The sequence below is a fragment of the Gymnoscopelus braueri genome (assembly GCF_963280865.1).
Source record: "Gymnoscopelus braueri genome assembly, chromosome: 15".
Lineage (NCBI taxonomy): Eukaryota > Metazoa > Chordata > Actinopteri > Myctophiformes > Myctophidae > Gymnoscopelus > Gymnoscopelus braueri.
Genome location: NC_137620.1, coordinates 26,891,333 through 26,905,512, shown reverse-complemented (window position 1 = coordinate 26,905,512; position 14,180 = coordinate 26,891,333). Strand labels below are relative to the sequence as shown.

At 41.0% G+C, this 14,180-nt stretch overlaps 1 protein-coding gene across 3 annotated transcripts in view; it reads right to left on the bottom strand.

Annotated features, from left to right (window-relative positions):
* Positions 1–14,180, bottom strand: part of stim2b (stromal interaction molecule 2b) — a 66,905-nt gene that overhangs the window by 52,134 nt on the left and 591 nt on the right. For all 3 annotated transcript variants that reach the window (XM_080452135.1, XM_080452133.1, XM_080452134.1), the window contains exon 1: positions 13,484–14,180. This exon is cut by the window's right edge. In XM_080452135.1, the coding sequence (XP_080308261.1) occupies positions 13,484–13,616 (133 nt within the window). In that variant the 5' untranslated portion in view covers positions 13,617–14,180. The remainder of the gene's footprint in view (positions 1–13,483) is intronic.

Genomic DNA, 14,180 nt, shown 5'->3' with positions numbered 1-14,180 from the left:
AGAGAGACAGGGACCTCCCCCGAATCCAACAATTGATGCCAAGTAACGAGAGCAATGGGTACCACTTTTATAGCATTTGGCTGGGGATTGAACCCCAACCTCCCAGTCTTAGGGAGGACACTCTAACCACAAGGCCACTGAGCTGGTTAACCAACTGGCTATTTTATAGCTATAGCCATTATTTTATACTTTGGCTATTCAAAAACAGCAGATCTACAAGCTCGCCGCGCAACGAGCTTGTAGATCTGCTAGTTTTGAAAAATCTTGAACATTTGTTGAATCTTGAACAACTTTGAATACATATATTTTTTGTATATGTATTTACAAAGTCTTTGCTACTGGAGGGGCCCCTGGAACAACATATTTTGATGGGGGTCAGTGGCCAAAAACATATGATTTAGGGGGACCTTGCGATGCAGATGCGGACCCCCCCCCCCATCTCAAAATATGTTGTTCCAGGGGGAGATTTGAGTTACAAATGTTCGCTTTAAAAATATATATATATTCAAAGATTTATATTCAAAGATTTTTCAAAAATAGCCAAAGAAATCTAAAAACGACAGATACTATCCCGGTCTTTATGAGTTACAAGCAAAAGCTCAAAAAATCCTGAGTGTGGATTTAAAATTGACAGCAGGAAAACCGGTAGAGCTGGCCACAATGACCTACATCTCCTACTGAGGTGCTTTCTGGATGAGTGACGGAGTCATTCGAGTGTAAATGTTGTCAGGCTGAGTCATCTAGGACTTACTGGTGCACACGGCAGTGGTCCACGGATGTACAGTATATGAGGCATCTACTCCATCTGTTAGGGGTTCCCAAACCTTTCCATGCTAAGGATCCCCAAATAGCCTAGCTGCGGCCCCCTATTGCGAAATGGCGTAAAGAAAAAATAAATAAAAAATTAAGAAAATATAAAAAATAGCTGATCTATAAGCTCACAACGCATCACATCACCTAAACTTGTGGTATAGGTGTGTGAGGTCGGGTGTACACGATGGAATTCATCATGAGAGTACAAACCATAGGGAATATAGACTGTGCTATGCATGTGAGTTACGTCTATTCACCATGAGAAAAACGACATTAGTACACAGAGTACACAGTGAATGTTAGTCCTCCAGGCCTAGGACAAATGAACAATGTTTTCAGACCGGAGGCCATTGACCATATTCACATGGTGGCCATATTGCCATTAAGTCAAATGAAATGCCACCCCAGTTGCCACAGCAACGCAATGTTAAATTCCAAAATGGCCACCGTGTGAATATGGACTATTGAAGCCTCTTCATAGAGACAATTATTTTACAACAGTGGTGGACCATGTAAACTAAGAAGATTAATATAATATTCAATACTATATAATAATAGTAGTAATAATAGTAATATATTGCCAAAACCAACTTGATTTGTATTTTGTTTGGGTGTGCTCAGAGATAACAACAAGAACAAGAAGAATGCGGAAGTAACGTTTGCCATCGGGCAACCAACCCCGCTGTATAAGTTCCACTTCCAAACCCTGAATGCTTATAATGGGCGTTGATGAAGCACATGTGATACACGAACCACGTGACCTAGAGTGTTTCTGACCCCTCATTGATGCAACTCTTTCTATAGCAATGACTCTGACATAGAGTACATAGCAATGAATTGGGTCAGTGATTATGCCTCAGTGCATCCAACCCCATGCTTGACACACGAGCGACTACGAGCAGGGAAATGGTAACCACTTAAAGCCTATACTGTATATTTTGGTGACCGGGTTTGCTGTAAAAAGCAGATGTGCAAGCTCTGCAGGCGTGTACATCTGCTATTTTCACTTAATGTTCACCTACTTTTGTGAAATGTTTGCCTAACATGACATGCCCAGTATAGGGACTTTAGGGTTCATGTTAAGCCATTAAATAAAGCCCTATAATTCTTCGGGTGAGCCTTGCTAAAACGTCATGTTCTGGCCTGTTGCCATGGCAGCAGAAACCTGGCTATATTGAACATCCAACAACTTAAGCCCACATCCATGTCACCAGCAGGTCAGCGGCGTCAGCCTGGCTGGCAGCCTGCTTTATCCAGGATTCCACCGACCAAAGGTTCCGACATCGGGGACGAGGACCGTACCGGAAAATGTAGACGGAAAGCATTACCAGTGGCTTTATAAATACCCTGGCGGGCTCCAGCACTGTTGCTGTGCATTCTGATGGGCCCTATTAGGGCGGATCACAACCCCAAAGCCTCCTGATTGAGATGCGCAAGCAGCTGTCTACCAGAGGCCAGACAAACTGAACAAGCAGGTGAGGACACGACACCGACCTTTTATTCTATACAGGAAATGTTGAGAGAAAGGACATTCGTGGAGAATTTTTTGTTTGTGTAGCATTCCTTCACGGTGAATAAAGAATCCAAAAACGAAGAAACTGCTTGAACTCATGATTAAAGCTGCACTATAACCTCTTCTACCCCGGATTTGAACCCAGTTTCCTACGCAAATGCTGATTTATGTTTTACCATTGAGCTAATAGAGCCTGCCTGCTTGCTCAGGGGAGAAATTGAATCTTGACCTTCCATCAGGTCAAAATGTGTGTCAGATCCTGTGTCTAGGTGAGACATGACCTTTGACACAATCTAAATGTCTCATTAGAAGGGCAGGGAGACAAAATATAACCACCCCAATTGTATAAGTTATATTGTATTAACATACTCTACCAAAAGTGACATAGTGCCGCTTTAATAACAGTAAAACTGTATCAAAAATCTGTCCCAGGCGTGCTCCTCGTTCGTGCATTTGATAGAGTATTTGATAGACTGACTTGAAAAATAGCACTCATCAGAAGAATATACTTCACGTTTCACGTGTATTGGGTGCACGGTTCTGGCAGAAATAGTATCTTAGAAAAGATCGGCAGCATTCGCTTTTTAGGATTTCTTGTTTATTTAGTCAGTCATAAGCCCCAGGGCCAGCAGCAGATCATACATGACGGATGTTTTGGCCCGCAGGCCTTCCTCAGCGTGACGCACGCCTACCTATGTTGAATGCACTTATTGTAAGTCGCTTTGGATAAAAGCGTCTGCTAAATGACTGCAATGTAATGTAATGTAAAGGAAGGCCTGCGGGCCAAAATGTCTGTTGTGTGGATCTCGGGATCCTCATAGAAACAGCGTGGCTCCAATGCGGATGTCGGACTTCATGTGATCAGCCTGTGACATCAGTCTTCTATGATGTCAGTCGTCTATATGACATAACTATGACATATGACTCCATATTTGGGCAAGGGTTCAGCGTGTCCACAGCCCCAATTGACAATTATAAATAATATTTCAATTTCAAGAAGTATGGAAAATGTGTGAAGGTACTTCTGTGGTGTACTGGCAGGCTTAATTGCTTGTGTGGACAAGAAATTTGGCGCTGATTGTGCTTAGCAGTTTGTGTGATTAGCTCCAGACAGACAGACAGACAGGTGCGTACACACACACACACACACACACACACACACACACACACACACACACACACACACACACACACACACACACACACACACACACACACACACACACACACACACACACACACACACACACACACACACACGGCTAGCCCCTTGCAGAGCCATGCGGTAAAGTATCTTCCCATTAATGAACTGGGAAGCTGCATTATTAATATGTGGCAGGGTAATGTAAATGATGAGTCCTGTCTGTGTATTTAATGGGCAGATTTTCATGAAATTATGGAAGGAATGATGAGTAAGTAGGCTGCCCCGAAGAAGAAAAGGTCAACGGTCAAGGGCACAATCAAGAGACAGAATAAGAGATGACGGTGCAGGCCAGGCAGGTTTGCAACCACATTTGTTTAATTTAGTAATCAAATGAGGTGCAATTGTTTGTGGGTGGTTTTAAAGGGCCATCCACAACAATGATAACTATAACTGTAAATATATCGTTTAAAAAGAAAAACATTCTAATTCAAGTGGATGGCAGAGTCCACACCACAACTAATGAGGTCCAGTTAAAGTTATATGCTTTGGAGCAACACCGCACCAGGTCAGTTTTAGGGTTTTGTTTTCTTTACACTAGATTAGAAGATCCCTTCGGAACAGCCTGTCCTACTCTTAAGAGTGGGAACGGATTTGTTTGTTGAATCGTTAAATTGGACTACACAGAACCAAGACATTTGGTCCACACTCACACAATCACTTACTGTTACTGCGGCCCCAGAGAGAACCCAAAACTCACTCTGAAGTCCAAAAGCCTGTGAAAAACAGCCTGGCTTTTCTCTTCTGTGTATGCGGGTTTGGTTGACAGAACAGAGGCCAACAGCACAGGAAGTATCTCAGAACATAAATCGCTGTGCTCCCTGCGGCACTTAACCACTTGTCTTTATTTAATTTCTTTCTTATTTATCCTGTATTTAACAAGGATAAAAACCACAATGCGATTTCCATCAGTTTTTTCAAGTGGACCATGACCAATAAGTCAGAAACATTAAAACACACAAATAAAAACAAGAATACACAAATAAAATACAAATACAATTTTTCAACTAGAAACTATTTAAAAACATGAGCACTCTTTGGCAAACAGGTGTCCAATTTCCAATTTGAGAATCTAACTTCAAATCTTTTTGTACATTCTAAGAAAATGGTGCAGCATTTTGTTTCCCAAATTCAGTTCTCACAGTGGGAATATGATATGATATGAAATTATTGTACATGAAAGGCTAATGTGCTTATGTAAGTTGCTAACTGCGCCAGGAGATCTTTGTATTCAAACACATGCCAAATTGCCAATGTGAGATGTGGCATGTGTTTTCTTATGGTCAGAGATGACTGGCTGATACAACTGACTGACTGATACGATACACAATGATGTGTGAGGGATAAAGCATTGCATCATATAGTGTGTCTAAAAGTATGAAGAAGTATAACATATCTAGCCTGGGATCCAGACTGATTGCTACGTTCGGCGTTTTTTCTTTTTCTCACTTCGCTTCACAGTCTGGAAAGCCTCCTATCTCCGTGCACAAATGAGAGAGAACGTAGCAGATCTAAGGGTTCGCAATGTGTCGAGATGCAACGCGTTGTGAGCTTGTAGATCGGCTATTTTTGAATAGCAGAAGTATAGGGCTGGTTAACCACAGTGTCAACAAACACTTTGGGGAGAAGCAAATGTTTACCCCACTGCTGAGCTGCAATACTAGCTTATCTCCAATCGTCAGAGGCCTATAAGCTTTTAGCACAATCAAGTTAATGACAGTGACTGTTAATACCATAGGACATTTTTTGTCACTACAGTATAAAGAAGGATAACAGGCCAGTTGGGAGAGGGAGACAACAAACTATGCATATAATGGAAGACGTTAAAAACATAATGTTAACCATTAGACCACATTCAACATGCATTTCTACATGAGTTCTGACCACTTACCAGTAGTAACTAATGATAATGACATAAATGTCCACATAGCTAACTTATAGGGTTGCGAAGGTTACAAGGTTGCCAACGAGTGTTGCATAATAGTTAGGGCTGAAGGCTGATAATATAAATGTTTAAAAAAAAAGGATATACATGTGCTGCAATTAATATGTTCTTTGCATACAGTGATGGCAGAAAAAAATTTGGATTAAAATGCATATCTTGTAGGATGGCTTTGAGGGGAATCTTTTCATTTGCTAGCTGGGACATCAAAGAATATCACAAACCACTGCTGTGCTGACTATTTTGCAGAAATTCTAGTTACCACTAAAGATTACAAAATAGATTGGCATACTACTTGGCAATTTTTGTAATTAGTAAAGAAAGAAAAATGGACTTCCTCAAATATTTTCTTCTCATCTCATAACATTTTCAATGAAAATAAAACACATTTGTCCAATAGAATTAAACAACAGGACCCATTGATTGTGTCATGTGGTCTACTTTGGAACTGTGGGCCTTGACAGTGCTGAGAAGCCCTGAATGTCAGATGCTCTTTTCACGTGTTGATAGCATTGCTTATCCAATAATCAATGACCGGGTGAACACCTGCCCTGGTGCAGTGGTTCTCAACCTTTTCAGGCCGCGACCCCCCAAAATAATCATATTTGAACTGAGAACCCCCCACCGTGACAAGCACTTGGAATTGTAGGAGTTGAGGCATTACATTTAGTTTGACTCGGTTCCACAGATAAATATTGTGAAAAAAGCCAAATCTTTAAGCTCACAACGCCTCACGTTTTGCGAGGCGTTGTGAGCTTGTAGATCAGCTATTTTCAAAAACAAATCCCGACCCACAGGTTGAGAACCACTGCCCTGGTGAACCCACCCCCCCAGCCTAAATAACCATTGGCTTTCACATCCAGCAGATGGGGGCATGGGAAGGGGTGTGTAGTCAGAAGTTGAGGTGAGGACATGGACACCAGGGGTTGAGAAAGGGGACCCAGACCGTCCAGCTGACCTCTCAGGGGTCGGGCTTGAAAACTGCCAAAGATGTCATCACAAACTGTAATCAAGCTTCCTTGACAATGTAACCATAATCTAATTGCACATTTTTCTGATAGCAATCTGGGGTGATTATAGTTACTTAATACGTGTGTTATGTTCGCTAGCGAACACACTGTGTAATGTTCGAAATCTGATTTCATCATCCCGATTACATGTATCCAGTGTACGACCCATTACTGCACATTTTAATCTATGTTTGAGTTCGAAAGAGGCCATGTATTTAAGGTACTGTATTGCCTTGACCAGCTCAGTGGCCAGCTCAGTGGCCTGGTTAGAGTGTCCGCCCTGAGGTCAGGATTCGATCCCCAGCCGGGTCATACCAAAGACTATAAAAATGTTAAAATGTGACCCAATGCCGCCCTGCTTGGCACTCACCATCAAGGGTTGGATTGGGGGTAAGTCCCTGTGACATACTAGCGTCATGTCCAGTGGGTGTACTTGTACATCAAGCTTGCCACATGCTACAGAAACAGGAGATAGGCTCCTGCCCACATGGCTTGGCAAGGCTTACTTATTGCCTTGAAGGCACATTGTTTGAGAACTGTGTGTATGTTCCTCATGGCCAGAGGGAAGGGCTGCGTTTGTTGAAATGCCAAACGAGCTTAAGTATACACCATTAAAACAGGAGGAAGTCCACGTTCACAATGCAACTGTACTCAAGTGAGTGCTACAGCAACTTTCACTCTCTTAAAGGGATAGTTCACCCCCAAAATGACTTTTTTTCTATTGATTAGTCACCCCTTGGAAACGTGGATATTTTTTTGTTTTTGTCGCATTTCTATGCCAATAATTTGATGACCGGTAGCGGTTCCGGTAGGAGACACAAAGAGTCTCCTTTGTATCTCCTACCGTAACCGCTGCCAACCGGTCCGCTGGCCATCAAATTATTGGCTTAGGAATGCGACAAAAACAAAAAAACTCCATGGGGTGACTAATTGATAGAAAAAAATAAGTTTTTGGGGTGAACTATCACTTAAACACTCTTTTTGCACCCATGCTGCTGATTGTCAAAACTGAACTTCATTCGTGAGTTTACAGGTGTCACAAATTCAAAGTATAGTTATTTTCATCCATACATTTAGAATTGCTCCTGCGTTTAAAATCTTCCTCAGTCTGATATATTATGCAATGTGTAGGTAAGATGGGTGGATATAGCCTACACAAGTAAGTAGGTCGGGGAGGCTTATTGTCAGTATCAGCCAGAGTGCGGGAGTCTATCCACATTTCACAATGCGCTAGATCTCTGGGAGATGGATTGCTGAGGTGGAGCGCAACACCTACCATCAGCTCCCAGTACTTACCACACGACTTGCCACGCCCAAGCCTCATACGCTGAGCTGGCAGTGCCCTGGGTCGAACCCATGACCTTGTGGTCAAAAGGCAAGTGTTCTACCGACTGAGCTACCCGGACACAAGCCCACACAAAACCAGGTCTATAATTGAAAGGTCACCCGACGAACTACAACATTTCAGAGGTGCTGTGGGATAAGTGGGGTGGACCGATACTCAAACCTGTCTCAATACCACAAATCAAGCCTGAAAGATCCTTCTGCACAGCACTGACAGTGTGCAATATACCACAATCTTCTATGTACTCGTGTGAATTGCCGCAAGTTCATTACTCATGTCTGTAGCACCCTCTTGACCACACAGCTAAAACAACTCAAACCAAATGAGTCATGTTTCATATAAAACAAACAGTGTGGTTATGTAATCCGCTTTTTCACCCCAAACTCCCACTACATGCATTCACATGCATAATCCTCTTAAACCGTTGACTTGTTCTTTTGAGAACTGGATGCCACCAACGATATCTGAGATGGTTGAGGGGCAGGTCTGTCCAGCTAGCTCAGTGTTTCTCAAATATGCAGGTAGGTATGCGGAGGTACTAAAGGGCAGTGGTTTTTAGCTCGAGACCCACCCAAAAGAGAAGTTTGATGTTTCCCCGGGTCCCAAACTAGTTTGTAGATTTGCTATTTTCAATACTTCTTAAAAGTTTTTTTTCTCCCCTAATTTATTAAATGTCTTTGATTTTTGTATTTATTTATGAAATTATTCGTTTTTAGTTCATGAAAATTAATGAAAATTCTATTTATTTATTTTTTAAATGTATAGGGGGTACTTGAGAGAGTGGAAAATGTAAGAATCTCTGTTATATATTTGTTACATGTTTATTATTTAATGATAAAACATTGACAGACTTTGTGTGAACCAACTGATCTGTAAAATGTTAAATCAAATAAAATATAAAATCAAATAAAACTGTTATTGAATAGTAAGAAATACTTATTTGCACATTATTTGAACATAATGGCATCAAAACTTACTGAAATGTTGACATGACACAGTTTAAAATATATCTGCTCAGGAGGTACTAATAGCAACTCTTTCACTCCATTTCTTATTGGTAATGTCATGTTGTTCATCAGGTTTGTTATCATTCATTCATTCATCTCATCATACGGCTTGCTATGGTTTTCTCTTGTACTTTTCTATAACACAAAGTTGTAGTTGGGTAAAGGGTGTACTTGGATTCAGAAATCAAGGAAAGGGGTTGCTGAAACCAAAGAAGGTTGGAGAACCTCTGATCTAGCTGACCTGCCAGTGTTGCCAGATTTTGCGAGAGAAACAAGCAACCACGTCTATGAAAACAAGCCCAAAAGTAGCGAATGGATCACACTTCAAACCTATTAAGCTCACAACGTGTCTTGAAAAAATATTCAAAAATCTTGTGAAAAAAGTGCAAAATGTGGAATCTTTTCTTTTTTACATTCTAACAACACAAATCTGGTACGGGGGTTCCTGGAACAAAAATATTTTCGGATGGGGGTCCACAGACAAATACATTAATTTGGGGGTCCTTGACATGAGAATTGTTGAACCACTGGTTTCAACCATAATATTAAAAAAACACTTCAGAAACAAGCCCAAAAAAACACAACCACCAATATTTACAAGCAACATTACAGAAAAACAAGCCCAAAGTCGCTTATAATAAGCAGACATGGCAACACTGCTAACTGCCTGGCAGGAGATGATCCTGTACCTCCAAGTTAACCTTTTCCCAGACCACTACAGCTGTAATACAGTAGAGCAGGAAATTCCTTTATTATTGAGTCTGCAGCAAGAAGCACTCCACGGACCAGAAACAAACTTTCATGCCCTGGCCCACACATGCACAAACACACACACACACACACACACACATACACTTCTGCCAAGTGTACTCACAAACACACATGACATGTACACAGACGGTCTCTCTTCCTCTCACTCTGTTACTGAGACTCAATGAAAAGGCAGGTGACCTTTCCAGAGAGCCAGCTGGGAAATGGGTTATTCGGTCATGTCCACTGACAGTGTATTAGCTCACTACTCTGTGTGGGTTATCACCTGATATATTTGAATGGCTATTGGGGGGTAAAACCTCCGGCCCAACTTTGCTCTTCTGAGCCCATGTCGTGGGAAAGGGCAAGCATACGTCTGCCTTAACCAATTTATATCCCTGATTACATTTGAATGTGTAGCCACTAGCCAGTCATGAATGCATACCATCATGCATTAATTATGTTGATAGACTGTGTACTCACTATATTCACTGTTAATATACTCTATATATTATCCAGATACTCACTGTTGAAGGCATCTTGACACTGACTGTACATTATAGTCAGTCTCATATTCACTGCTGATAGTCTGTATATCTATTCAGATATTCATTGGTGTTAAATATTATTCACGTATACATTCACTGGTGATAGATTGTGCATTTGTATATTTATTGATAGAAAATAAATTTACCTCAGACGAAGTACAGATGTCTAATGTCAGACTAACACTATTTGTTTTATTCTTATCTCTCTACTCTTGCCTACTGTACATATCCTGTGTTTCACGTTTAGTGCTGTTGCTGCTATGACACCTGAAAGGGGAAAAATAAAGTTTTATCTTAACTTATAACAATTGTCTCTAGGATGAGTGTTTTATTACTTTCTTCAATAGTTTCAACAGACAGGGATGGAGGTTTTGAATATATATCAAAATGATATATATTCATATATATATTTATATTCATAAAAGCACTGTGACGGTGTGTCAATATAATTGTCATAATATCTTATGACAACATGCTGTTGAGGCAGCCAAATATGCAAAGAAAATAAGAAAAATAAATATTTGAGTCCAACTTTTTATAGACTATTTGAGCATCTAATATTTGCATATTAGAAGTTCTCCAGGCATACCTAAGGGCAAGTATTAGACCTAGGAAGTAAGGTCACAGGTGTGCTGGGGCTATTAGCTCTGATTTGAATAAGAGGATTCTGAGAATGGTTAATGCAACATACGTGGCAACGCCCCAGAGGGTAGTGTGTTGCCATTAGTTTTTTTTAGTCAAATTGAAAAAAAGGACGAAAAGAAAAGAAAACGCCACAAGTCAAGCTTAACAGAGAATGACATTTCCACTATATCATCAGGGTCAGATTTAGGAGGGTGGGGGCCCCTGGTCTTGAGTCATTGGTGGGCCCCCCTACACACCACCACAAAATGATAAGCTACAGTACAACTACTCCAACCAGAACTTATGACCAGAAACACATGCATTCCAATGGAGTATGTATGTTATAGACATAACCCATTCCCATTTAGACTGGGAACCCCTACCTAAATGTAACTATACCGTTCAATCCGGGAACCCCTTTTGGGGTTGTTGTTGCTATGTACAGTATATAGCAACATATATATTTTTTTATGTTTGAATAAATATTTGAAGTTTTTCAGGAAACTTAGGTCAGGATTTGGAAGGCGTTTTTAGAATCGGCCTCAGGTCTAAATAGGATAATATAAAGCACAGGATGTTCTGTGAGGACGACAGAGAAACTAGTATGCAATGTCAACGCTATAGGCTAGTTGATACAGCATCAACACAGAAAAGCGTGGCAGGCCTACCTAATAGAGTAACATGATGCCTACATTGCATCATGTGCACACATTCTGAACAAATGTATGTCATTAAAATGTATCTGGATCAAATCCCTTATTAATCCACTGTGTCAATTACGTTTTTATCTCCTGTCAATCAAAAGGGAACTATTTCAAATGTAACCGTCAGGTTTTCATTGCCCACTTACTCATTCTGAATACATCATATTCAAAAAGCTTCTGACGGAGGCTTGATTCAATTTAAATTCTGCCCAACTGAGCAAGAATTTCTTCTGTATAAACCGGACAGTCTGACCTTAACCATCTCATAAATAATAATAATAACAATAATAATAATAATAAATGTGTCCCATTTTTGTTGTTGTTGGGTATATGCACAGGCATCTGGAATTTGTCCTCGGCATTTAACCCATCCTAACTATTAGGAGTAGTGGGCAACTAATGAACAATGCCGTTGGGATTCACGATTCCCAGACGGGTCGCTCTACCTCCTTAACTGCTTCCCTATGCCATGAGGCTGTCAAATGTATTCATAATTCATGGGATTCCTCCTACCATTTATAACCATATGATGACTTCAATATCGCTGTGCCGTGTCAATGGCCTGTGTGTGTGTGTGTGTGTGTGTGTGTGTGTGTGTGTGTTTAAATTGACCTCAAGTACTTACAGTGAAAAAGTTGACTTCAGTGATGGAAGAAGTACTCACATGTTTTACTTAAGTAAAAGTATCAATACCCTATTGTAAGACTGTTACAAGTACAAGTTCAGTATTCAAGATGTACCAAAGTATTGCCATCAAAATACACTTAAAGTACCAAAGTAAGAGTACTCATTATGCAGAAGGTAGGATACACAAATAGAAGTCTGTCCTACACAGACAGCCGGTGCAGATCTTAAGCTTCATTTATACATAGCAGATCTACAAGCTCACAACGCGTTGCATCACAATGCATTGTGAGCTTGTAGGTCTGCTATTTTCATGTGACATGGTGCACAACCACCAAGTATAAATGAGGCATAAGGAGGAGTATTGAATCAATCAGGCAGGCTGCAAGTGAAATGTCATACACCACTGGCCACCATCACAATATTAGGTTACTAAGCCAGCTTTGATTTATAAGTGACCTAACACATACTTAGGCGCACATCACTGATACCCTTGCACTTATTAGTTGGGCAGTGTGGCAGAAATCCCAGAACACATGTCGTTTACTGAGAGGAGACATCATCACGCATTGTCTGATATTCCCATAATGAAATATCTGATCACAGTATCACACACACACGCCTGTGTGACCTTCAAATAGGCCCAGATGGCGCTTTGATTTATTTAGCCATGGCTGAGGGACTGCCAACCAACAGTGTGCATGTATGTGCCATCCATAAAGGTAACAGGATAGGTGGGCACTAGGGACATCTGGGCACCTCGATGTAAAATTGGCTTAAGTAAAGTAAAGTATACATTAGAACATGCTTAAACATTTGACAATTAAGGTCTAATATTTCTGCAATTGCTACAAATTGCTACAAAACCTGTATATCTACTCATTTTGGGGGATCTACAAGTTGAAGGATAAAATTAAGTCTTACATTACAATTTTTCAAATATATATATATTTTTTACATTTTGGACAAAATAGCCAATCTTACATCGAGGTGCCCAGATGTCCCTAGTAGTGCCCACCTATCCTGTATCCTCTATAAATCACCAGCCCATCCAGCATTGGCCACAACTGGCCACATGTCGCCGGCCTTAGCATCAGGACGTGACGTGGAGAAGGTATTCATGCCGTGGGGGGTGTGTATGGGGAGGCGGGGGGTGCATCGTGCATTCCAGTCATGCCACCGGCATTCCTCAGCAATGTACAGGGGGGAAAAGGTGACTGTCGATGAAAAAGCATGACCCCCCCCCCCCCCACACACACACACACACACACACACCTCATATCATCACTACTCCACAACAAGCACTACTGTCTGGGATACAAATTCCACGGCATTCTTCGAGTACATTGCATCATGGATGTGTGTAAATCATTGTGTCCATTCAACATCAAAAAGGTCTTACCTGTAGAGGCTGCATTAGTATCAGTCGCATGGTGGGGATCATTGGAGTAGGCTGTGACCTCCAACCCCGCCAGTACCGCATAGATGACGAGTCCACGTAGCAATATATTCACTACCTTGTGGACCGAAGTCATGTTGAAGGAGAAAAGCTGAGAATTCTTTTTATCCGTGGAAAAAAAATGTTTTGGGGGGAAACAGAGCAACAACACAAAAAAAAAATGCAATCCCAGAAGGAAGAAAAATGATGACAATGCGCAGTCACCAAAACTGCCTTTTGTGCATAAGTAACAGAATGTGTCGTGTCACTAGTAGGCAGTTTCAAATGCAAATAACTTAATACTTAGTGTGATAGCCTCGGTCTCAGCCAACATACCGCCTAGCAAAGCAGATAGCTGCCGTCATTGTTATTACTACAGTATAAGCTAACATGGACGGGACCGTAGAAGTGCTGGGAGATCACTACAATTTAATGGTTAACGTTTAAACGTGCTCCAAAACAAGCCAAATTAATTTAGAAAACCAAAAACTCATATAGCCTCTGTACCCTCATATAGCCTTTTATAAATATACGTGACCGTGGCTTTAACTATACGTCAAGCCGTTAAGCGATCCCTTCCATGCCTCTCTGATCACCAGATTTTAGAGAATTAAAAAGAAGCCTCGTCTCTGTGAAATCGATATAGTCCTAAGAGAAGTGA